The sequence below is a fragment of the Ambystoma mexicanum genome, chromosome 7p (genome assembly GCF_040938575.1).
Source record: "Ambystoma mexicanum isolate Mex_15411 chromosome 7p, UKY_AmexF1_1, whole genome shotgun sequence".
Taxonomy (NCBI): Eukaryota; Metazoa; Chordata; class Amphibia; order Caudata; family Ambystomatidae; genus Ambystoma; species Ambystoma mexicanum.
The window spans coordinates 656,249,136-656,275,855 of NC_090939.1; the positions used below are offsets into that span (position 1 = coordinate 656,249,136).

General features: G+C 47.4%; 1 protein-coding gene across 2 annotated transcripts in view; it reads left to right on the top strand.

Moving 5' to 3' along the window:
- Positions 1–26,720, top strand: part of PDCL3 (phosducin like 3) — a 239,092-nt gene that overhangs the window by 184,670 nt on the left and 27,702 nt on the right. For both annotated transcript variants that reach the window (XM_069636704.1, XM_069636705.1), the window contains exon 5: positions 12,540–12,748. In XM_069636704.1, coding sequence (XP_069492805.1) covers positions 12,540–12,748 — 209 coding nt within the window. The remainder of the gene's footprint in view (positions 1–12,539; positions 12,749–26,720) is intronic.

Consider the following 26,720-nt stretch of genomic DNA (forward strand, 5'->3'; position numbering starts at 1 on the left):
CGGAGTCTACTCGCGTTACTTCCTCGTGAAGAAGAAGACGGGAGGATGGCGCCCCATCCTGGACCTGCGACGCCTGAACAAGTTCATCAAGGCGCAGAAGTTCCGGATGGTCACCCTCCAGCACGTCCTGGGTCAGCTGGAGGAAGGAGACTTCCTATCGTCGTTGGATTTGGAGGATGCCTACTTCCACATTCCCATCCTAAAGGGGCACCGAAAATTCCTCAGATTCGTGGTCCAAGGGCGTCATTACCAGTTCAAAGCCCTTCCCTTCGGACTGCGGTCGGCACCCAGGGTTTTCACCAAGTGCCTCGCACCGGTGGCGGCGCAGCTGCGCCGCGAGGGGATTCACGTCTACCCCTACCTGGACGACTGGCTCATCCGCGCCAAGACGAGGGAGCTCGCCGTGGTTCACACGGCAAGGACCGTCCAACTCCTCACGGACCTGGGATTCTCCGTGAACTACGCCAAATCCCACCTGGTGCCCGCGCAAGTCGCACTGTTTCTGGGAGCGAGGCTCGACACAGTGTCCCTTCTGGCCTCCCCGTCGGAGGAGAGGACCAGGACCATCTTGGGCAAGGTGCAACGGATGTTGGTGGCCGACGCGGCCAAGGTGAGGTCCATCAAGTCCCTCCTCGGGATGATGTCTTCCTGCATCTACCTCATTCCCATGTGCAGGCTCCGGATGCGCCCGTTGCAAGAGTTCCTGGATGCGCGCTGGATCCAGACGACGGGCAGCTTCGAGGAAAGGATCAAGCTCGACGAGAGTTTCCGACGAGCGATACGGTGGTGGGGCACCCGCGCGCATCTGACGGCGGGCATGGACTTCCAGACCCCAGCCCACCAGGTGACTGTGACCACGGATGCCTCCCTAGAAGGGTGGGGAGCGCACACCGAAAATCTGCACGCAAGGGGACTCTGGCTCCCGACGGAGAAGTCCCTGCATATCAACGTCCTGGAGCTCCGTGCAGTGTTTTGGGCCCTCAGGTCCTTCCTTCCGTCCCTCAAGGGCAAGGTGGTGAGGATCTTCACCGACAACACCACCACCATGTTTTACATCAGGAAACAGGGCGGAACCAGGTCCCCAGCGCTGTCCAAGGAGGCGCAGGACCTGTGGCATTGGGCCGTCGCCCAAGGGATTCTTCTGGTGCCGTTTCATCTGGCAGGGATAAAAAACACCATCGCCGACTCACTCAGCAGGGAGCTGCGCTCGTGCCACGAGTGGGAACTACGGCAGGATCTGGTGGATCGCCTCTTCCGACGGTGGGGCACACCCCAGATCGACCTGTTCGCGACGGCGACGAACACCAAGTGCCGGAGGTTCGCCAGCAGGTTTCCCCAGACGAGGAGCATGGGCGATGCTTTCTCGTTCCCCTGGGAGGGCCTGTTCCTCTACGCGTTCCCTCCCTTGCCTCTGCTAATCCGGCTCGTCAACCAGCTCAAGAGGTCACGGTGCAGGATGATCCTCGTCGCACCTGCGTGGCCGAGGCAGATATGGTTCCCGGACCTTCTGGACTTGTCGGCGTCCCCGCCAATCAAGCTGCCGGCGGACGCGGATCTACTCTCCAGGGAAGGAGGCGCCATCCTCCACCACGACCCGAAGTCGCTGAACTTGCAGGCCTGGCTCCTGCAGCGCTAGAGTTTGGAGGATACGACATACCGGCCGATTGCAGAGAGGTTCTTGCAAAGGCCAGGGCGTCCTCGACTCTTAAATGCTACGGACACAAATGGAAGAGGTTCTCTGTCTGGTGCCACGCACAGAAGATTAACCCTCTACGGATTACGGCTCCCCAAGTGCTGCCGTACCTGCTGACGCTGGCCAAAGCTGGTCTGGCACACGCGTCCATCAAGATTCATCTTGCTGCGATCTCCCGATACACCAGAACCACGGGCCGGACGTCCTTGTGGTCTCATCGTCTGGTGAAAGAGTTCATGAAGGGACTGTTCAGATCGTTCCCGCCGGTGAAGGCTCCGGCCCCGGCGTGGGAGCTCAACGTGGTGCTGACCAAACTCATGGGACCTCCGTTCGAGCCTCTGCACTCGGCCCCGTTGAAGTTTCTATCGTGGAAAACAGCTTTTCTCGTGGCCATCACCTCCGCACGACGAGTGGGAGAGATCCAGGCCCTTTCCTGCAAGGCCCCGTACTTGACTTTCCACGACACGAGGGTAGTGCTCAGGACGCACCCCTCCTTCATGCCCAAGGTACCGTCGGACTTTCATCTCAACGAACCCTTGGTGTTACCTGTGTTCTTCCCGTCGCCTTCGTCGCCGGCTGAGAGGACTTTGCACTCGCTGGATGTAGCTAGAGTGCTGAAGTTCTACGTGGACCGCACGAAAGGTTTTCGGAAGACGTCACAACTCTTTGTGAACTTTGGACCTGTCAATCAGGGGAAGGCTCTCTCGAAGGCTTCCATCTCCAGATGGCTCTCCGGCTGTATCATGTACTGTCACCGGTTGGCAAACCGACCGCTGCCTGGCCGTCCGAGAGCCCATTCCACCAGAGCGATCGCAGCTACCACGGCGTTCCTATCTGGTGTGCCCCTGCTGGACATATGCAGGGCTGCTACGTGGAGGTCGACGCACACCTTCACGAAATTCTACTGCGTCGACCGGGATTCCAGGGAGGAGTCCAGGGTCGGCCAAGCAGTGCTGCGCAACCTGTTCGCCTGAGGTGAGCCTGGTGAGGAGGTAAGATGCTTAATGTTGAGTTGATGTGATGCTTAATGTTGAGCCTTTGCCACCTCCCGTGGTTGTGCATGTGTGTACTGCTATGTATTCTTTATTCATGAGCATGTGAATCCATGCCAGACCCCATGCTGGAGAAGGAACAAGTTACTTACCTGTAACTGTTGTTCTCCAGCATGGGTCTGGCATGGATTCACATGCGAACCCTCCCGCCTACCCCTCTGCGGCTCTTCACTTGGTCATACTGCCACTTCACGTGCTTCCAAATCTGAAGATGGCTGCCAGAGGCGGTGCTTAGGTAGAGGGCAGTCATTGGCTGTGGTCAGTATGACGCAGAGACCAGTGATTGGTTATTACTACGAAAGACAGATCAGAAACGAAACTGATACTGGTTTTTTCTTTACCGAGGATTCCCAGCCTGACGACGGGGAATATTCATGAGCATGTGAATCCATGCCAGACCCATGCTGGAGAACAACAGTTACAGGTAAGTAACTTGTTCCTTTTCTCAGGTTATTAAGAGGAGGATAGATAGAATGTCTCTCTTCCACTCGCCACAGCAAACAGCTTTGCTTCCGCAGCCCTTTCCACCTCAGGGCTTCACGCCGCAAGGGTCACGGAGGCGGCCTCAAGTAGTCAGCTGGGAGGTCAGCTGACAACCCAACTGTTAAAGGCACACGCACCTCTCACCTCTTCCACGGGCTTCTCTGGTTTTCTCAGGTTATTAAGAGGAGGATAGATAGAATGTCTCTCTTCCACTCGCCACAGCAAACAGCTTTGCTTCCGCAGCCCTTTCTCCAGCATTGGATCTTTCATGGATTCACATGCTTTGAATATTCCCCGTCGTCAGGCTGGGAATCCCCGGTACATTATATAGACCCTTTCCCGTAGGAAAACTTTTTCGACGCTTATGCGTCCTATCCACCTCGTTTTGTATCATGCGTGCCCGTGCCGTCAGGACGTCATGATATAAATACAGGCCCCGCCCCCGCGCTCCCTCAGATTTCAACCGTCTTTCAAAGCAGTGGGATCTTCGTGTTACTACTAGTGATAACTAGATTGTTTTTTTGTCTGTTTCGCGTAAGCGAAGTTCAAATCTGGAGAATTATGTCTGGAAAGGCGTTATTTCGCCCATGTGCAACCTGTGGCCTCAAAAAGGTTTATGAAGGAGACGGCCACATGGACTGTATCTACTGTCTCCACCCGCACCACACGGCGGATACATGTGAGATATGCCAGGGTTTCTCCCAAAAAACCCTTAAGGACCGTAAAAGAAGGCTGGTCGACTGGCTTAATGACGGAGCGGGTGCCTACCCGGCTTCGGAAGTTGGCTCCACGGCCTCCAGGAGCAAGTCGGAGCCTCCATCGAAGAAGGTGCGGCCAGCAGAAATTCGCCCTGAGGACAAGCATAAGGGGAAACATGCTGGATCCTCCTCATCTCATAAAAAGCCCTCCTCCTCCTCATCATCTAAGACGGAGAGGCTGGCGCTGTCTAAATCCTCCTCAGGGGACCGTCCCAGGTCTTCCGTGAGTCGAGAAGCTTCAGCCGGGAAGTCGGCATCAAAATCGACAACGAAGTCTAAAGGCTCGACGACGACGACTTCCTCGTCGACCTCGGTGTCATTGACGATGCCTATTACCGTTCAAGCAGCAGCGGTTGGGATTCCTTCGTCGACGGAAACTCAGTCTATGGCTTGGCTGCCTGAGGTCTATGACCCGATCCCCCCTGAGGTCTTACTGCAGCCAGACACGGCCTGCTCGGCGGAAGGGGAAGGTGACATGGTTCTGCAGCCATTGGATTTAGGCTTACGGCCTTCCACGTCGACGACGACGGCGACGAGTGCGAGCGGGGGTATGGTACCTATATCATCCACGTTGCTGAACCCCCAGACAGTTTTGTCTCTGGATGTGCTTAATACTCTTCAGAAGCTACTACAGCGGCTGGATACCCAGTTCCCTCAACCTGGGACGTCATCGTCACTTCTGTCTGTACCTTCCGTCGACGAGCAAACTTGTACGGCTCGCTCGTCGACGAATCACCCATCGGCTCCCCAGGCGGTAAAAGATCGTCCTCGAGCTCAGGAGGAGGGTGAGTTGTCGGAGTCCGACTCTATACATGATGACTCTGGGTCAGACATCTCCCTGTCACCGTCGAGGGACCCGACATGGAATTCGGATGTAGAATTGGAGTCTACGAGGAGCCAGACACAGCCATCTCCCCCTGATGATGTGGGAGCCTTCCATGCAATGATGGGGAAAGCGTGTTCCGAATTCGGCTTGATTCCTGAGGAGCAGAGGAAAGACTGTTTCCTTTTTGACCATATGGATCAAAGGAGAAAATCGGTATTTGCCATCCCAATCCTTGACCACGTGTGGCAAGAAGGTCTCAAAACGATGCGCCATCCGTTCTCGGAACCAGCCATAAAGGGACGGATCGAGAAAAAGTTTAAAGCTCCGGAGTCCACTCCAAAATGTCTAACATCACAGCCTTTGTCTGACTCGGTGGTGTCGGCGGCAGCAGCTAGGAAGGCCAGGGTCCAGCAAAAATGTTCAACGCCACCGGAAAGCGAGGCTAGGAGGCAGGACGCATTTGGAAAGAAGGTGCTCTCGGTCGGAGCGACGACAGTAAGAGCAGCCAATTCCTTAGCGATCGTGTCACGATATGATAGGGAAATGTGGCACAAATTAGCCCCTATCCTAGAACACCTGCCAGACGAACACCGAAAAGCAGCTATGTTACTGGTGCGGGACGGCGAGGAGGCCTCGAACCACGCTATTAATATCGCAGTGGACCTAGCAGAGTCTGGTTTCAAACAAATCAACCATGGAGTAGTGCTTCGTCGACAAGCGTGGCTCAAATGTACTACTTTCCGTCCTGAAGTACAGTACAAAGTCCTGGACATGCCATGCGAAGGGGAGCACCTGTTTGGCGAAAAGGTTGATGAAGCGCTGAAAGGGATGAAAGAAGACACGGATACTGCTAGGTCCCTCGGCGCCCTTCAAACGGGTAGAAATTTTCGCTCTTTTCGCCCTTTCAGAGGTGCTTCTGGAAACTCCCGCTTTGGAGCCTCGAGGGACCGTGGATTTAACAGGCCCTCGTACTCTTCACAAGGGTTCAGACGAGCGTCCCAGTCGGCACGTGGAAGCAGGGACTATCAAGCCTCCAGGCGGCGAGGCTCAGGTCCGTCGTCAACGAAGAACAAGCAAACCAGCAACCAATGACGGCCTTCGGAACGTCCTGGGGGGTCGAGTCTCTCATCACTTCGACCGATGGAAATGCATCACCAAAGATCGATGGGGCCTAGACACGATTCGCATGGGTCATGCGCTGCAATTCAAAGACAAGCCTCCGCGTCTTCCTCCTTTATTCTCGACACAGCCCCACCTCCAAATCCTACGACAAGAGGCGGAGCTTATGTTGCGAAAAGGGGCGGTAGAGAGAGTTCCTGTGGCACAGGAAGGCCAAGGAGTTTATTCCAGGTTCTTTGTTGTCAAAAAGCCAAACGGCAAATGGAGGCCCATTCTCGACCTGAAGGTACTCAACAAGTGGCTAAAGAGCCAAAAATTCAAAATGCTAAAACTCCAAGAGGTTATCAGATCGGTGCAACCCATGGACTATCTCTCTTCACTAGACCTTCAGGATGCTTATTTTCACATCCCAATACGCCCACGACACAGGAGATATTTAAGATTCGTCGTCGGGAGAAAGCATTTTCAGTTCAAGGTCCTCCCGTTCGGGCTCAAGTCCTCCCCCAGGACGTTCACCAAGTGCTTGGCCCCTATAGCGGCCCATTTAAGGAAGGATGGTCATCATGTCTATCCATATCTAGACGACTGGCTAATCAGAGGGTCATCCAAGGAACAAACACGAGACAGTCTACGAGCCACAATGTCCATCTTACAGGAACTGGGCTTCGCAATAAACTTCAACAAGTCCTCAGTAGAGCCTTCGAGGACCTTGGTCTTTCTAGGAGCGGAGTTTCATACGCACACAAGCCTGGTGAAACCATCCAGCGAAAGAATTCAGAAACTTCAAAACAAGGCGTCGGAATGGAGCGGCGGTACCAGAGTCTCTGTGCGCAAGTACATGTCCCTGCTAGGGACCATGTCGTCCTGCATTCCGTTAATAAACAACTGCCGTCTGTTTATGAGGCCTTGCCAGGAATTTCTAGCGGACCGTTGGGCACAGAGCAGAGGTCGCTGGTCCGACAGACTGGTCGTCGACGAACAACTAGTTCAAGCACTCGGCTGGTGGAAAGTGTCTACTCACCTAACGAGAGGGATGCCTCTACTGGAACCAGAGTTCCAAAAGACGGTGGTGACGGATGCATCGCTGAGCGGATGGGGAGCTCATCTGGATATGTTACAGGTACAAGGCCAGTGGTCTTTGCAGGAGTCCTCCCTGCATATCAACCTGCTAGAACTGAGAGCAGTGCGATGGGCTCTGAAGTCTTTTCTTCCGCAACTGAGGGACTCGGTGGTGCGTGTCATGACGGACAACACCACTACGATGTTCTACTTGAGGAAACAAGGAGGGACACGTTCCAGGTCCCTATCGACAGAGGCACAGAAAATCTGGCATTGGGCCCTTCAACACAACATACAAATCTTAGCATTTCACCTACCAGGAGTGAAAAACGTGGAAGCCGATGCCCTCAGCAGAGAAATGAACGAAGTTCACGAATGGGTGCTGAACGACCAACAACTTCAACAAGTATTCAAGGAATGGGGACACCCTTCCATAGACCTGTTTGCAACGAAGAACAACAAGAAATGCCATCAGTACGCAAGCAGATGGCCTCAGCAGGGCTCACTGGGGGATGCGTTCTCATTCCCATGGACGAACAAATTCCTGTACGCATTTCCTCCTTTTCCCCTTGTCAGGAGGACGTTGCAATGGATCCTCAGGTACCCATGTCGGGTAATTCTGGTGGCCCCATACTGGGCCAGACAAGTGTGGTTTTCAGACCTACTACACTTAGCGGCGGCGGAACCGATGAGATTCCAGAAGACCCCCGACCTTCTGTCTCGACAGGAGGGTGTCGTTTGGCATCACGACCCGGACAGCCTCAAGTTGACGGCCTGGCTCCTGACTTCGCCGAATTTGGTCGGCTAACGATTCCGGAGGACTGTCGACGTATCCTGCAAGCGGCAAGAGCACCTTCCACAAACGCCTCATACGCGTACAAATGGAAAAGGTTCTGTCAATGGTGTGAGGATCAACCAGGTTTGGCCCCGCAATCGATTAGGCCGGAACAGCTCCTTCCATACTTGCTGTTATTAGCTCAAATGGGCCTGTCGGTGTCGTCAATAAAAGTACACCTAGCAGCCATTTCCAGGTTTACTCGTCGACGGCACTCGGCACCATTGTTCAGCGACCGCCTGATTAAGCACTTCCTTAAAGGCCTCTTTCGGAGTTTCCCTCCAGAGAAGAAATTTCCACCGGAGTGGAGCCTCAATCTGATCTTAACGTCTCTTATGAAACCTCCGTTTGAGCCAATGTCATCATCGTCTCTGAAGTTTCTGTCGTGGAAATTGGCCTTCCTGGTGGCCATCACTTCAGCCCGACGTATCTCAGAAGTTCAGGCTCTAATGGTGGACCCACCATACTTACGATTTTTCAAGACCAAGGTAGTCCTAGCCACTAACCCACAGTTCATACCAAAAGCTCCTTCGGTGTTTCATAAACACTCTTCTATCGTGTTGCCTACGTTTTTTCCGGAGCCATGCTCGGGAGCGGAGCGCATGCTACACACATTGGATGTAAAAAGGGCTCTCAAGTTTTATCTTCATCGTACGCAACCGTTCAGAGAAACGAGACAGCTGTTTGTGGCCTATGGGTTGGGTGCTAGAGGAAAAGCCATTTCAAAGCAAGGACTTTCAAGATGGGTGTCATCTACCATCTCGTACTGCCATTCCAAGGCAGGGAAGCCTCTTCTACGACGGCCAAGAGCTCATTCAACTAGAGCAGCGGCATCGTCGACGGCACTGTGGGCCGGAGTCCCTCTAGGGGACATCTGCATGGCGGCTACCTGGGCGACTACACACACCTTTACCCGCCATTACTGCCTGTCGCAGCAACATGCCGAAGACACCCGGATGGGACAGGCGGTGCTTCGACACCTATTCCAGTAAGGTAAGCCCCGGCTGCGGGGTGGCATCCTGTGGAATTTATGACTGTATGTGGTCCGTTTTTTCCCTATGTAAACTATTACTGATGTATACATAATCTTAGGGAACGGCCTTTTGCGAAGAATGTATAGGGGTTTGCATGCACACCTCCTCTTGGGGGTAGTACTGCTATGTAATCTATTCAAAGCATGTGAATCCATGAAAGATCCAATGCTGGAGAAGGGAATAGTTTCTTACCTGTAACTCCATTTCTCCAGCATTGGTATCTTTCATGGATTCACATGCGCCCACCTGCCTCCCCTGATCATGCAAACCGGTTCCCCCACTACTTTGGGGGCCGAAATCTGAGGGAGCGCGGGGGCGGGGCCTGTATTTATATCATGACGTCCTGACGGCACGGGCACGCATGATACAAAACGAGGTGGATAGGACGCATAAGCGTCGAAAAAGTTTTCCTACGGGAAAGGGTCTATATAATGTACCGGGGATTCCCAGCCTGACGACGGGGAATATTCAAAGCATGTGAATCCATGAAAGATACCAATGCTGGAGAAATGGAGTTACAGGTAAGAAACTATTCCCTTCCACCTCAGGGCTTCACCAAGGAGCGTTTTTGATTTGGTCTGCTTGAGGGACAGAACTACTTCCTATTCGAGGGAGGCATTTCAAGATATTAAAAGTGGATGCTGCTACAAAATTCTATAATGCTGGAACATTTGCCAAATTGAACCCCAGGAAATCTCTTTTGCAAGCATGGATGAGACGAGAGAGGAAGGACTGATGGATAAAGCCACTTACACAAATTCAGTTTCTAGGTGAATTTTCAAATGGAGGCATTGATCTGATAAACCAGGCTGTAATTAGCGCATCAGGTGTCCACCACCCCATCCTTACTCCTACCAGTGTCCACTGCCCCTTCACTTTATCTGTCTTCCATTCTTCGTGCTACTGTTTATGTCTCTGAAATATGGCATCCTTGTGTACCATCTTCCTTTTAACCTAGGTGACCTTAATCATCCTCATCAGCAGCTTTATTCAGATCAACCCATTTAAGTATCATTCTAAAATATCCGAGGTGACATTCTAGGTTATGGAATGTTCAAGTTGCAAGCTGCTAGCCCGTCACAAAGTAATTTGCCACCTCAGTTCTATAGATACACACTGCATCATTACTTATTTGCCAATAGTTGTTTATAACTAGCCAGTGTCAAGTGCACATTTTGGTTTATAACTATTGTTACCAAAAATGATTTTCTGATGTTTTTGCTATCTTTGTGATTATCTAGCGTTTCCTTGTTCTTGAGGCGGGAGGTCTAGTGAACATACCCTTCCCCTTTGTTACCTGAGAAAATTCTCTATACCTATAAATTGGGGCTAAACTGATGAATGCCCCTATTGCCCATTTGTGGCATGGCAAGAAATGCCCGTTGGTTTCAATTCAGAAAGACAGTAGGAAACCTCTGACGTATGCACAGTGACCATTCCATTTCCTGATCTCTTATGTCTTGCTCTTTTTTTAGAATTCAGAAAATCTAATTCACATTTTTTCTAATACCAGACCATGCTCCAGATCCTGAATTTAACGAAAATAAAATGCCAGCATTTTCGAATTCTGGGTTTCCCTTTTCTTAATTCAACATTAAATACATGTATATGCTTTTACACCTTCACAAATGTGCCCTTATGGCCACAGAGCTGCGTAATGCTCCATTCTGGGGCATGAGCGTGAAAGGCAACCTTTATCAAGCATTGTTTGGCTTTGTCCGTTCTCTTCAACTCATCCTTAGGTTTTTAAAACTCCATCAACTGTACTGCGAGTTGTACATTAACTTGATTACATGTGAATCCTTTTCAATTAATTTTGTAATTACATTGTTGGAGGATCCAATTGTTTTAATTTTGGCACTCCATAGTGCTAAACGTGTCGCCGTGTGACCACTGCCAAACCCTGTAGGTATACGTAAGTTCTTTGGTAAGTGCGCTCCTGTGGTAAACCTGTTGGCAATCTTGGCAGTCATTAGACTGTGGTGGTTTTCGGTATATTTGCGTGGCAGGCACAACTCTTGATTGTTGGGGAATTGCAGCATAGTTGAGCTAGACCAAATGCGGATGTTGAAATTAAGCATCCATGTGTTTTTGTGTATCTCTATGTATAGTATTCATGTATTTGTACTCTTTGTATGAATGTTATCCTAGCATTCACACGTGTCTAGTTGAGAACTTGGATCTCTTTGATGCAGATATAATTTGGAATTTTACAATTATGCTAATAATGCATTTTTACGTATCATTATTAAAAGATTACATGAATGTCCTTGTCATCTTTATTATTGGTCACATGTCCTGACCAGGCTGGTAAGCATTTGTCAAATGGTAATGGTATAAGCTATATGTATACTTTTCCACTAGTTTCACCCATAGAGTTGGTTGTTTGTTTTATTTTGATCATATGCGGTCAATAGGCAGCACTAGCAATCTGACCAGGAGGCAAGGGAATGTCTTGGAAGCATTTTTGGTTACTCCATCTCGTGGGAACAAATCTCAGTCAAAGGCTCCCTCGAACAGCTCCGAGTTCATGGGATTTGCGGGAAACAGTGTTCAACTGTCAAGGTTGCTGTGAGAGCATTCTAAAACGTTCATTACACAAGGACATTGCCACTGAATTTGTAGGACCTTCGCCTAGTTTCTATGCATGTTCATGTACACAGTGAAAGGCCTGCTTGCAGGTATAGTGGGCCTTGCCATCTGTCCGCTGTGTCCATGAATCAGCCGCAGTTCTGATAGGATGCAATCCATCATTACATGAATTAAACAAAGCAATAGTGCTTGCCACCACTCTAATAGTGGCGTAGAGTGTAGGCAGGCCTATCTACCTGCCCATTCCTGCAACCCTTATGTTGAGCTTCTCTTGTGAATTACAGCTGGATTGGGCCTATAGTAGGTGCCTCGTTCGAGGCACAGCTCATCTAGCAGGAGATCATTTTAGAAGCTCGGGTATATGGCCTGCCCCCGCCTACTGGTCCCCATTGCGCTGTAGGCATGTCGCTTGCTGCAAGGCATAATCCATAGGGTGGTCAAACGTCCATGGTGTTCATCGAAACCATATATTTAACAATAATCATAATAAAAACAAGAATTACTTTTTATTAAGTGCATTCCACAAAGTGAATTGCATTTTGCTCCTCAGAAGACCGCTGCTTTTGACAAAGTGATAGGTATCCATTCTAAATATTTTGAAAGAATGCAAGGTTATATCAACTGTTGGGATTCAAACCTGTAATCTGGAGGTTTGGCAACGAATTCTGATAAGTGGACTGGAAATAATGGGCTTTAAGAGGGTAAAAGATTCAAAGCACTAGTTATGATGTTAAAGAGAAACCATTTATGATCCAATTTACTCTTTTATCATTGGTTTATTTTTATTTTTTTCCCTTTTGGTGCTGATTCAGTTCCGTCCACAAATTCCTGACCCATGAAAATTCAGTCTCTGCTAGTTTTACATTGCAACCATTCATTGTTTATTTTTGTGATTAAGCAGTCTTTCTTGACAGTCAATGTACGGCCATTACTTGTATCACCATACCCTGCCATTTTGCCATAATATATACCATGTTATCTACAGGTTTGATCTTTTCTGTCCAGTATTATATAGAAGAATATCACTCAGCTTCTGTTGTATTTCTGCTGTTACTGACCAAAATGTGATCTGTATTTGCTTCCATCAGAATCCCTTTATGTGCACTTATAAACCAGCACTTGAGCGATCTGGCAAGGACGTTTCCAGCTGTCAAGTTCATCAAAGCGATTTCTACCACCTGCATCCCCAACTATCCTGATCGGAATTTACCCACGATCTTTGTGTACCTAGAAGGGGCCATCCGGGCACAGTTTATTGGACCCTTGGTGTTTGGGGGTATGAACCTAACAAAAGATGGTAAGTGAATGTTTCCCCGTTTTTTGATACCTTGTGAGTGAAGTGTATTGATCTCAGCTAGAGTTATGTTTGTTAATTTTTCTTCCACACCATACCTTGAGCTGTAACCTGTATATGCTACTGAATGAGAGTTTCCAGTGAAAAAGAGGCCGTTTTACTATCTTGAAATGTAATCATTGTGTTCGGGTTGGGGGGCGGAGGGTTGCAGAATGCTTGACCTTTAACATCACGCTAGGACGAGCAATAGTAGGGCTGGGCTCTGTGAGGATTTTACAGGCCAAGCCCACCACCAACACAATGATTACATCTGTTGGCCCCCTGGAGCTTGCTCTAGAGTTCTAATATTGCGTTTTTAAGGAAATGAGGTACGCACCTACAATGCTAGCCTGATTTTCCTTTAATAAAATCTACAAAACAAGATGACCACTATATAACATGGAGACGGGTGTGACAACCATTTCGAGAGGGTCTGCAGAGTGTCTAGGGACCAAACCGCAGACTGCAAGTAAGTAGGGTAATGGGAGTGAGGCGCTGGGGGCATGCAACCTGAGGTTAGTGTTGTGGGGCCCGGGGTTGAGAAAAGATCAGTAGAAAGTATGGTAAGCAAGCGACAAAATAGGAAACTGGGAAGGCACCAGCAGCGAATTGTAGAACGCGTCCTGATACCAGGGAATCTAGCCCGTGTTCCAGCCAATGGGTATGTGCAGAGCCTCTCCCAAGTGCTATTTGCATATTTATACTGGTAACCATTGCGTTGCATTAAAGACATACTTTTTTTAATGGAAAACATCAGAAGATAAGGAAAGAAAATGTCTCTCGCACTACAACAGTTAGGAATACTGTGCACAATACAATATGTGCTAATCACTGCTTGAACAAGCATTGTCAAAACCAACGTCTTTGGCTTATGTTTAGACATGGAAATATGCATTTCCCAGGCACTGCCATAATGGTACTACCTGGCAACAGCTGGAAAATTGTGTGATTTACCTATGCATACGATAGCAATGTTTGGCAAATGCCTATCTAATATTTATACTCATTCCAAAACAGATTTGTCAGTGCTTGTTTTCAACAGGACTTCAGTGCATGGAACAGATATAATGAAGTAGGTGAAGGCATACTTGGTTAAGAAATATTTATCACAACAGTGGATACGTTTACAACTGCATTTAAGTTCTTAACTCTCAGCAGACTGCTTGGTAGAGCTAGCTCAAAGCGATCTAAATGGCATGTGTTTTTGGGCAGGGCGGGGCAGCTAGTGGGTGGGAATAGCCATAGGAATTAGGATGGCTATGAGCAGTCAGTGGGTGGATCAATAGCCAAATAACACCCACAAGCGGCGTGTCCTCCCATGTCCTCTACCTCCTAGCTGTACACCCATGCAATCATTGCGTCTTGTGCACCACCTAATATCTAAAACTGAACAGGGGACAATTCCAAAAGATCTTTTACTGTTTATATGTTTCAAAGCACTTTTAATTGTATTCACTTATTTGTAGATGTAAACCTGCCTGGGGAGGTTTATGCATTAATTCTTCAATGGCCAGGTCACCTGGTCCCGTTTGACTTTTGCTTTCTTAATGAACGTTGCCCTGCTTCAATTATTGGCTGTGAGACCAGAGTAAAGGGAGGTAAATTGATTCAAGGTTGATAGCATCAATGCTCATAATTTAGCGTGTTGTGAAAATGAATGTGTTTGTGTGCGTGTGTATGTTTTGAGAAAAAAACGTAAACCCAGATTGAACATTGCCTTGCAGAGTTAATGCTGTAACTCAAAATACAAAGGACAATTCTCAAGGTTTATATTATGCATACCTATTTCTAATGGCTGACTGTGAACCCTATGCTCCTGATCCGTGCCATTTAATACTAGAGGGGTAAGAAATGCGCTCACAATTAATTTCAGCAGAACATGTAGAACACATTTTTAAATGAACCAAGCATAGTTCATAGGGACATATGAAATCAATAATCCTATCACGCATAAACAGTCCATAGAGCTGATCGTAAGCATTGTATTTATTGTGTTTATATAGCACTTTAATCCAAAACGCTTTACATTATAACAACAGAATACATAGAACATTATAACAGTAGAAGCAGTTTACATCATGAATCAAACCAATAAAAACAGTAAGTAGAGCAATTAATATGTGTGGGAAGGGGTGAGGAAGGGAAGGAGGAGGATAACAGAAGGGGTAAAAGGGTGAAAATAAAGGATGGTAAGGGGAAGACGCAGGGTAGAGAGGTTCATAGGAAAGATGCGAGGGGAGGAGAGAGAATGAGAGGTGGGGAAGGTTTCATGACGGAGAATGGAGAAGGAGAGATTTCAGGGAAGTGCGGAAGGAGGAAAAGGTAGGTATAGAGCGGGTTGAGAGGGGTAAGGAGTTTGTGCAGCGGGGCTAGGAGCTGAAAGGAGCGGAAACGGGAGGAGGCACATGTGGAAGGAGGGACGGTGAGAAGTAAGTGGTCAGTGGAACGAAGGGAGCGGGAAGGAGTGTAGAAAGAAGAGAGATAAGGGGGAGCAAGATCATGGAGAGATTTAAAGACTAGACAGAGGAAATGAAATTTAAGTTGGGAGTGAAAGGGAAGCCAGTCAAGGAAGGAAGGCGAAGCAGAAATGGAGCCATGAGGGGCAAGGAGACAGAGGGTACGGACAGCTGAGAGGTGAATGGATTTGAGGGGCGTAAGATGAGAAGCAGGTAGTCCAAAGAGTAAAGAGGAGCAATGGAAGAGGCGAGAGAAGATAAGGGAGGAGATTAAAAGTTTAGTAGCATGGAAGGTGAGAGAGGAGCAGACTTTGCAAATATTGTTGGTAGCGACGGGCGTGAGAGGAAAGAGAAATATGGTGGGAAAAGGAGAGGGAGGAGTCGAAGTGAATGCCTAGATTGCGAGCGTGGGCAGAGAGGAAGATTTGAGGGGGGAAAGTGAATGAATGGTGGAGGAGAGGGAGGGGGGAAAGTGTTGGAGGGAAAGAATTAGACTTCAGTCTTATCAGTATTGAGAGAAAGGAAGCGGAATGACATCCAGTTTTTAATGGCAGTAAGGCAGGAAGAGAGTTTAAGGTGGAGGTCAGAGGAGAAGGAAAGGAAGAGTTGGGTGTCATCAGCATAGAAATGGGGAGAAATACCAAATGAGGAGATAACAGGGGCAAGGATAGAGGTGTAAAGAGAGAGAGAATAGGAAAGGGCCGAGAACCAAACCCTGGGGTATGCCATATTCCAGAGGGAGGGTAGACGAGGAACAACCACCCCAGGAGACAGCGAATGAGCGGGAGGAGAGGTAAGAGGAGAGCAGGTTAAGAACAGACCCTTTGAAACCAAAGGAAGAAAGAGTGTTGAGAAGTAGGGGGTGATCAACCGTGTCGAAATCAGCCGAAAGGTCTAGGAGGATAAGAACAGAGGATTGTTTAAAGTATCGAGCGGAGAGGAGGGAGTTAAGAAGATAAGTGAGGGCAGTTTCAGGAGAGTGTTTAGGTCGGAAACCAGATTGAGAGGGGGGTTGGTGGCAAAGGCTGAGAGTTGGGAGTAGGCGAGGCGTTCAAGTAGTTTAGAGAGGAATGGGAGAAGAGAGATTGGACGGTAGATAGAGGTAAGAAGGGGATCAGCAGAAGGTTTCTTCAGAATAGGTATGATAGTGGCATGCTTAAATGCAGAGGGGAAGGTAGCTGAGAAAAGGCAGGTGTTGAAGGAAGTTAGTGAAGGAATGAGAAGAGGGTAGATCTTAGGGATAAGGGGTGTGGGGAGAGGGTCAGTTGGGGCAGACGTAGGGTGGACTTTGGACAGGAGGAGGGACACGTCAGAAGCGGAGACAGGCGAGAAGTCAGACATGCAGGTTGAAGTTGAATAGGGAAGGGAGGAAGGGGGGGTGTAGGGAAAGCAGTTCATTTTTTTTCGAAGAGAAAGAATCTTGGAGGAGAAGAAGTTTGCGAAGTCAGAAGGAGAAAGGGTGGAAGAGGCTGAAGGGTCAGGAGTAGGAGGGGAAGGAAGACGAGAAAGGGTTTGAAAGATAGGGTGAGAGCGAGGCAAGGCATTGATGTCAGATTCGCTTCATTCATACCAAACACTAAGCAAATAAAAACAACTGTTCTAAATACCCATTGCATACATATTAGTATTTTTATTTGACAGTGTACACTGGTTAGTTGATCCAAAACAATGTATACGATCCTAGAATAGATAAGAACTTTTCCCTGAAACAAACTAGTAAAGGGAAGTGCAACAAGAAATCACTCTAGGTTCAATGTGTAGATATAGCAAAGGCAGGCCTACTAAGTTCAGCAACTGTTTCTTCAGTCAATCTCTGCCTTCTTCAACGTCTGAAATGCTTTAGCTGTCATGGACCAATAATGAAATGTGGACTGTGGTTTCTCATTATGATGCATGTATGCAGGAAAATGTATACACACGAGGGGTGGAAATGAAAATCTGCAAGGACAGGTCACATTGACTTTGGAGCGTGAACGTCTTCTCTGGCAAGTTGAAGAGATTCAAATTCCATACGCTCCCCTCAATCTATACTTTGAAAAATCGGGTTCAATTTTTATCTCCTGTGGTTTACATCTACTGTACCAGGAAGTACCTCTGCAGTGGATTGTCCCTCATTTATTTCTCTGGGGGAGAAGCCTGCACATTTAGGAATACCCAGCAGGAGTGGAACGGCAACATAACACTTGTGAAGTGGTGGCACTGCTTCCTGTTTCCTATTTTTTGTTGAATGCGGCTTCTTTTCGAGAGAAGGAAGATGTCCTTAAAGCAGAAAGAGTTCCTTCCTCGTCATGTAGAGGGAAAGGCACAACTTGAAAGTCCTAATGAAAAACGTTCTTTCTTGCCCAAGTGCGCTTTGTGAAGACTAGGTAGATGTGGAAGAGCCAGAAGCGCAAAATAAAGAAAAGGAAGACCAATGTAGGGCGTTTTAATGATTAAAGTCATGTAAGGGAATAGTGAATGGGGAATATGAGGAGGAGGGGGTATAAGATCTGAAAATCAATTGACCTCTCTTGGCGAACTTAATTTGATTATTAGTTTTTCATAACTTTAACAATTTCAGTCTCAAGTTGGATGGGTTCATCGATTTCCTGGCCAATTGCAAACCCGTGGACAGCTCGTAACATTGTCCATAACAGAGTGGGTAATCTTAATAGGGCAAATTGGCTGGAAAACATTTTTTGGTTTGATCCATTGCGTGCCAGGCAAATATACCACATACTAGGCATCTATTAGCTAAACTCAGATGTCTGTTAATTAAAGTATGAAATGGGTTTCTTTGTTTCTTTGTTTCTCTCTTTGTCTGCCTGTCTGTCTCTCTCGCTCTCGCTCGCTCGCTCTCTCTCTCTCTCTCTCTCTCTCTCTCTCTCTCTCTCTCTCTCTCTCTCTCTCTCTCTCTCTCTCTCTCTCTCTCTCTCTCTCTCAAAAGTGGTATTGATCGGTCTAAAATTCAGAAAAAATGTGTTCCCGACAGGGTAGCTTAGCACTATAAAAAAAGTAAAATATCCCTTTGCCCAAGCCACCCTCCCCCAGATGTGACGTATATTTAAATGTTTATAAAACTTGGGGCCCAAGATAAAGTAGTGCATTAATATGTGTAAGGTATTGAAAGAGTCGAAAGAGAAAGGTCTCAAATATTAAAACCTTTGGGAGTGTCAGCTTCTCATTTTATTCATTTATAGGCGACTGTAATTAGATGGCAAATGGGTAGAAGCAAACTATTGGAGCTTAGAAATATACACTGTTCTATAAATTCAGGCCCTGATTCACTTCTGGTTCAGGTCATCATTTCTATGCTGATGACACCCAGCTTTTCCTCTTTCTCCTCTTTCACCTCTGACATCCACCTTAAACATTCCTCCTGTCTCACTGCTATTAAAAACTGGATGTCTTCCAACTTTCTCTCCCTTAACACTGACAAGACGGAAGTCTTATTCTTTCCCGCCAACACACTTCTTCCTCCCTCTCCCACTCCTCTTATCCTCTTCCCCCCTCCAGTCTTACCCTGCCAACCTCTGCCCGCAATCTTGGCCTCCACCTCGACTCTTACCTCTCATTCTCTCACCACATCTCTCTCACCTCTGGAGCCTGTCGCTATCACCTCTTCAATATTCGCACAATCCGTTCCTCTCTCACCTTCCACACTACCAAACTCTTAATCTCATCCCTTATCTTTTCCCGCCTTTTCTACTGTTCTGCTCTCCTTTCTGGCCTTCCTACCTCTCATCTTGCCCCCCTCAAATCCCTCTATCACTCTGCCATCCGTACTCTTTGCCTCCTGTCTCCTCACGAATCCATCTTCTCTTCCCTTTCTTCTCTTAGTTGGCTCCCCTTTCACTCTCAACTTAAATTCAACTTCCTCTGCCATGTTTTTAAATCACTTCATGACCTTGCCGCTCCCTACCTATCTTCCCTCCTCTCGTTCTACACCCCTTCACGCACTCTCCGTTCTGCTGACCTCTTTCTCCTTACTGTTCCTCCTTCTCCTTGCGCCCCTTCCCACTTCCGATCTTTTCAACTCCTTGCCCCTCTACACTGGAACTCTCTACTCTCCTTATCCGTTCCATCTCCTCTTGCTCCTACTTAAAATCTCACCTTCTCCATCCTCTCTCCTGACAGCCCTTCATTACTCCTTCCTACTCTTTCCTATTTTCATCTTGTTCCTAGTTCTCAGAAATGTGTTCATTATACTGTTTTCGATTATTTGGACTCATGTTCTGTACTCGTGCTTCTAATGTAATCCTGTTGTTATAATTTAAAGTGCTTTGGCGTAAAGCGCTATATAAAAATAATAAATACAAATCCAAAGAATCAAGCACTTTCATGAAGGCCCGGGTGGCGCACTTTTGTTGGAAGATTCCAGGAAATGTGCAGGTCACTCTATTCTCAAAGGTGACCTGTGCATTGTTAAGGGCTGTGTACTAGTGCTAATAATTTAATAATGCGCTAGTCAATGTGCTTGCATATATCCGGCTTAGGCACACCCTTTCTGTATCATTCGGAGGGATATCAAAATGTATCATGGTGAGGGGTTCTGAGAGGCCAACCTGGTGGCCAAGTAAGGTTTTTCAATTCTTGGTCTAACCAAACTCTGTCTGCACAGCGTAGACTGGGCACTAAGGCTTAGACTTAGATCAGGGTTTTGATATGTAGGTACCATTCACACACAGACTGACAGGTATTTAAGGTCCACACATATGCTATTTATTAGGCCAAAACACATTCAGGTAAAAATCAACGATTCTATAAACTACACACTCTCACGTATGTGTGTACAGTAGGTAGCCCTAAATGGAGGGCTGCACAACATGATTTTCAATTACACACAGTTAAAGGCACCAATCCAAAGCAATAAAAAAATAATTGAGTAAAGTAGAGGACAGAAAAGTGGCTTACTTATAAATTATAAGACAGTTAACTTAAGTAGCTTGATCAGTCCTTCCTAATATAGTAATTCAAGCCCTAATGTTCTAAAGAAGTAGTTCAAACCGGTAAGGGTTTAGAGGTCTCAAACACCTCTGCAGATAAGCTTTAAAACGAGCAAAAGCACACTTTTAAGAGAAAATCCTAAGGTTTCCCAAAGGCAATGTGGTCACTGCCAATTCCGGCTCACTGAGGCATGCGCAGAAAGGATCTTTTACTGCCTGTACATCAGGTAAGGGTAGTGTTAGGGGATTGGACTGTAAGCCTAGTGAATCCTTATGGGAAGAAGGGGAGGGGGGGGGGGGGCAAAAGTGTTATGTTCACCTGGCCCAGGGGTCGCAGGTGCAGAGGTCGATTTCTGTCTCTGGTTTGAGTCTAGCTAGCAGCTGTACAACAGCTGATCCAGACAGACAATGTTTAGAGATGACTGCTACAACTCCCAAGGGTGGTGAGTTGGGTATGTGGCCTCACTACAGGTCAGGTCTTGTTGGTGGTGAAACACAGGTTCCAGAGAGGTAGAGAATAGAGACCAGCTGATGTAAGAGACTGGGTTCCTCGGCTAAAAGAACTGCCAAGTGTTAGGCTTCTACCTTAGACGTGCCAGGTGCAGCCCTGATACCCCTTTATTGGATGGTCAGACCCCAGGATGCTCCAAGGACACTTCCAAAGTCTGACAGCAGGACAGCAGTGGCGGACTCAAGAGTGGGTAGGCCCACAACTCTAGCGTAGGAAGACACCAACTAAAGTCTTCCCTGGTCGCTGAAGAAGATCCATTGTTTCCCCAATGACTGACTTTGGCAATGCATGTTCCATCAGCAGATGTCCTTCAGTTCTATGCTCCAGTTTCTTCTTTCTTCCAAATCTTGGTTCCACTGGTTCCTCCAGAAGGGCTCCTGCGCCTCTCTTCCTATCCAAAATCCAGGCTGGGGCCTGCCTTAGCCCACCAGTAGGAAGGACCTCTATCGTTCAAACAGGTAGTGTGGCCTTCCATCCATGGATGGCCATCTGCCCAGCAACAGACAATTTCTGGCAGCAGCCTGGCTTAGGACCAGACGATCCCAATCCCAGTTTCAACCATTTACTTACAAACTAAGTACTAACTGGGAGTCAAAGGTTGGACCCCACAAAATACATTACCTTGTATGGGAGTTTCTGGAATTGAAAGGTAGAAAGACAACCAAAAATCAAAAAGACACAAAAGCAGGACTGGTACCTCCAAGGTGCAATCATTTTCAGTATAGGGGACTGCAAATGGCCATAGCACAGTAAAAACGTGTACAGCAGTGCACCGAAAAGAAATGTAAAGCAAAATTCACTGTCCTGGACACATCTAAAATGTACTAAAAGATGTTGCTTTGTAAAAATAAGAGGTAGGAAGTGTCCCTGTAACATCTCACTGATGGTGGCTTATGGTACAGAGTAAAACCATAGGAACATGTGAATGGGAGAAACACTTGTTCTGCCCTGACCACTGTGGTGACAGTACAGTGCCTCCCTGTGCCCCCAAACCTTTAAGTTGGACAGATGAGTGAGATTAAAAAGACCTGTCACTCAAAAAGACAGGACATCAAGTTTTGAGAGATATGCTGAGGGTTTCACAAATGGCAGTGCGTGATGTGTGATGCTGCTGGAAATGCATTGGAGGGACAGGGCCTCACTGTCCTTGTTCTGTAGCCCTTTTTCGTGTACATTTGTGTTATTTTCTGCCCAGGAGTCCATGTGGGACTCCTGGCAGTGCAGCTCTTCCTCTTTTTGGTTTGGTGTACAAACACTTGGGATACCACTGTGGCACCCATGGGTGGGGGTACAACCCTGTGCCCCTAGCATATGTTTTTGGGCACCTGTGTGTGGCCCACAGGGCAGGGTAGGGACTGGTGGCAGTTCCATGCTGAATTTGACAGGTGCTGTGAGTATCCTCCATTTTGGGATACCCAGGCCCTGCCATTGGAATCAGTTGATTCCTAATAGGATACAAGATGGCCCCTGTGGCCTCCTGCTTTCTATTGCCTGTTACCTTATTTTATTTTTTTTATTTATTTATTTATTACGCGCCAAAGCTCGCAAGCATCAGGGCGCGACAAAAAGACTCCGGGACCAGAGATTCACGGGACAACACAAAAGAAAGGAGAAGGGAAGCAAAAAAAGCGACCCAATGTGATGTAGTAGAAGCCTAGTTATTTGAAGAAGAAGGTCTTCAATTGTTTCCTGAAGAGTTGAATATTGCTTTCCAGTCTAAGGCTGCAAGGCAGTTTATTCCAATGAGAGATCGCCAGGTTTGGAAAAGCTCGACCAAGGCCGGTGGCTTTGCCTGTGAGACTGGGATTGATCAATCCTTGTTTGGTGGATCTCAAGCAGTGACTCGGCTCATACCAGCTGAATTTTCTTCTTAAATATGCTGGCGCCGTGCCATAGAGACATCGATGGGTTAAGGTCAGTGATTTAAACAGGATCCGTTCCTTCACTGCCAGCCAATGAAGATCATTTCTGTCCTTAGTGATGTGTTCACGCTTAGATTTGTTTACGATGGACCTGATAGCATTATTTTGAATGATCTGGCATTGTTTCAGGCAGTTGTTACTGGCGCCAAGCATTAATGCATTGCCATAATCCAAGCGAGACAGAATAGTAGCTCTCCCTATCGTGGCACTATTCTTGATGTTTAGGAATGGTCTGATTCGGCAGAGGAGCCTTTGATAGTAATGGCAATTTCGCTTAAGATAAGCAGTTTGGGCTTCTGCACCTGGGGAGGATTGTAGGTAAATACCTAGGGTTTTGACCTTACTTGATACCTTGATGGTAGAGTCTTTTATAGAGAATTCGGAGTAATCCGGGCCAAGATGTATAAGGCTTTGGCATTTCCAAAGGTCATGAGTTCCGTTTTGGAACTATTAAGACACATCCAGTGTGTTAACATCCAGTTTTCAATGGTGTTATAGATGAGCGATAGCTTGTCGTTGTCTATAGAATGATTTCCACTCAATTCCAGAATGCGCTGTGTATCATCAGCGAAATTGGTGAAAAAGATTCCAAGTTGTGATAGAATGTTACAGAGGCAGCGAATATATAAGTTAAAGAGTAAGGGAGAGAAACTAGCTCCCTGAGGGACGCCGCAATCTACAGGTTTGGGAGAGGTGGAATCGCCTCCCCAATTGATTTTAGAATTCCTGTCTTCCAAGAATGATGAAACCCAATCTATTGCATCTTGGGAGCAGTTTCCAGCTGCGCCTAGGGCCTCTCGGAGCTTTCCATGATCTAACAAATCGAAAGCAGCCGAGAGGTCCAAGAGGATTAACAGTCCTGTTTTACCTCTGTCCAAAATGCTCAACATTTCGGTCTGCAAGTCAAGCAAAGCTGACTCTGTGCTGTGGGCACTTCTAAAGCCCGATTGTTGGGGGTGTAGCAGGCTGTGTTGATCTACATACTCTTGCAGCTGTTTAGTTGCTACTTTGTCGAGTACCTTCAACAGGAAATTGCAATTGGTGATAGGTCTAAGATTAGTGGGGTCTTGTTGATCTAGTCCGGGTTTCTTAACTAGGGGGGTGACTGTGACAGTTTTAATTCCAGTCGGTACTTTCCGATCTCTAAAGGAGGCATTTGTCATACGACAGAGAAAAGGGGAGAAGATTTCAACGTTGTCTAAAATCAGTTTTGGAGGTACGATGTTTTCAGCGCAGGTGGTGCAATTCATGGCGGAAAGAGTGTCATTCATGTCTTTAGTAGAAACTGGGTAAAATTTGAATTTAGGAATGTTTAAGTCCGGGTTTGTTGTCTTAGGTTGCACAGATGGTAGTGGGATCGATACATTGCAACTTATGATAGAGTCTCTGGCTTTTTTAATTTTATTCGAGAAGGCAAGTTGAACTGCATCGCAGTCGGTCAAAGTTGGTTGGAAGGGAGAGGAGAGTGTGGGTGGTTTTTCAAAAGATTTTAGGATTTGGAACAATTTCCCGGTGGAATTAGAGGCACTGGTGATTTGAGTATTGTAGAAATCTTTTTTTACTTCAGTCAGTTTAGCTCTGTATAAGAGATCACATTTTTTCCAGTTGTCTTTATTTTCCTCTGAAGGGGTTTTATGCCATGTTCTTTCTAATTTCCTTTTAGCTGTCTTGAGAATGCTCAATTCGGGCGTAAACCAATGCTGGTGGTTAGGATTAGGGCGAGCCTGTTTATTTTTAAGTGGTGCATGTTTGTCAAGTAGCTCCAGGAAATGATTACTGTATTTGCGGATGATGTTCTCGCAAGAGTCGTTATCTGTGGTATTTTTCATAACATATGTAAGACCTTCTTTAAGAATGTCATGTGTGATTTTTTTAAAATTTCTGCTTAGGACTGATTTAGGGGAATTGTTAATATGATCGAGTTTGGAAGTGAAGGAAAGTGTGGCTTCAACTTTATGATGATCTGTCCAAATGCATGGAATGGTGTCGGTCACTGTCGGTTGAACGTTATTAATGATAATCCAGTCAAGTTTATTACCAGAGATGCAAGTGGAGCCCTTATTAGCAATATGGTAGTCGATGTTTGCTAGACTGTTTTCTAGGCTTATAGCCTCTTTGTCACAGGGGTTACCTCGCCATCTGTTCAGATCGCCCAAAAGGATAGTCCCGGTATTAGTTCCCCTGAGATTATTCAAAATAAGACATAAATCGTCATTGAAGTCGGAGGTCAGTGAAGTGAACACCTTGTGTTTCCCAAAGTCCTGGGAAGCCTTGACTCTGTCCCTTCCCCCTGACTGGCTGTTAGGTGGAAGTTCCATATATGATATTGTGGGGAAATAAAGGCCAGACTGGCTGGAGCCTTCCCAGTGACTGTATCTTGTGGGTACACCCTGCGGGTCGGACCTGGGTGAATGGTGTGTGTGACCAATATGCACTTCTTGTTATGGGTGTCTAGTTTCTGGTGTGTGGCACAAAGACTAAGAAAGCCCTGCACGAAACTGGTATGAATGCAGTGTGGAATGCTGAATGGCTGGGTACTTGTCCCAATACGCATTCCTTGTTGTGAGTGTCTGAGAGGGAGGAGAATGGCCTGAATGCCCGGTGAGCCTGATTGGCTGCCTGCTGAATGCCCTTCTGAGTGATTGGTTGCGACCCAGCAGAATGAATGAGAGTCCAAACAGTATATCTGGGGGCCTCTCACTGCTAGAAATCGTTCAGAAGCTGAAGTCGAAACTGATGCTTAATCTCGAAGCCGAGCCCGAAGTAGAAGGTTGACTGCTGTTAACTTCACCGCAATCCGAAAGCTGCTGTGCCGTCAAAACTGATCCAAGAGAGGACCTGGCTAGTAGACCTCTTCCCGAGCTACGAGGGACTATCGTGCACTGCTAACCTTCACCCAAGCGCCCTGGAAGCCAGCCTTCGAAAGATTATCAACCGGAGACTGGGTCCGCTGAGGAGAACGAAGAGATGCACCGGACAGCCGACCACCGTCGTCGAGGCAGGGTTCGCAGGTTTGCTATAACCGCTGGAGGCCCGTCGAAGCTGTGTTGCCCAGAAGCAGGAACTTCTTGACGCCGAGCCGCTCCATTGATTAAGACACTTTGAATTCAAGGACGCTCTTGCCAGCACTGCCGACTGCTTTGTCCCACCGGAGAAAGTCAAGGCCTCCGACATACTGAGTAGCATCCGCCGGTGTGTTTCCTGCCACCCAAAGACCGCAGAGACGCCGGACGACTCAACGCCCTTGCTGTGCCAAAGTTCTTCAGTGACTATTTGCGGCAACAAACTATCGTTGCGGAGGTGCGCCGCAAGCCTCCTCTTCGCAGGACGTCCACAACCGATCGCCGCCGAGCACTGCCAGGACGAAAGCTGCGGCCTCAAAGCATTTGTGCACCATTTCATCGAGGGATCTCAACGATCCGTGGCTCCTGCCTTAAAGGGAGCCGCTCAAGAAGGATCCGTTGCCGACCCGACGTCGAACTCTGCTATTCCAGGTACATTGGGGTGGTAGAACCCTTCTAGTGGGAAATGAGACTCTAATGGATAATATATGGACTGGGCTTGTTTTATATCTTTTACAGGTTGCCCAGGTGGGGGGATCCTCATACAGAACTGTGCCTGGTCGTAGGGGGCCAGTATTCTGCCTATTGTTTTAACCACCCTGCTTTCCTCCTATGTCTATTGTTGATTCACTTTATTAACTGATTTGTATGACATTTGAACTGAGTACAGTTAATGCATTTCAATGGAACAAAAGAGTAAATGTGGTACCAGATAGAAACTGTATATATTTGCCATTGTTGATTAACCTAAGCATAAAGTGTGTTATTGTGATTGTCTACATTACCTTGAACCTTATTTATATATTGACTGGGTTATCACTAACATAGTGTGTGGACATTCCTTTATTGGTGCTTGGGGACTGTACTGTACTTAACCAGCCTGCATCACCTCCTGAGAGCTTATGCCTTGATTGCTCGCCCATAGCTACCCTATAGAGAATCTTGGCTGGGGTACTCTGTGATTCCACTCTGCCATATAAAGAGCAGGAGTACAGACACCCCCCTCCAGTCTTTACATGATGCAAGTGCACAAACAACAAAGAGTCAACCATACTGTACC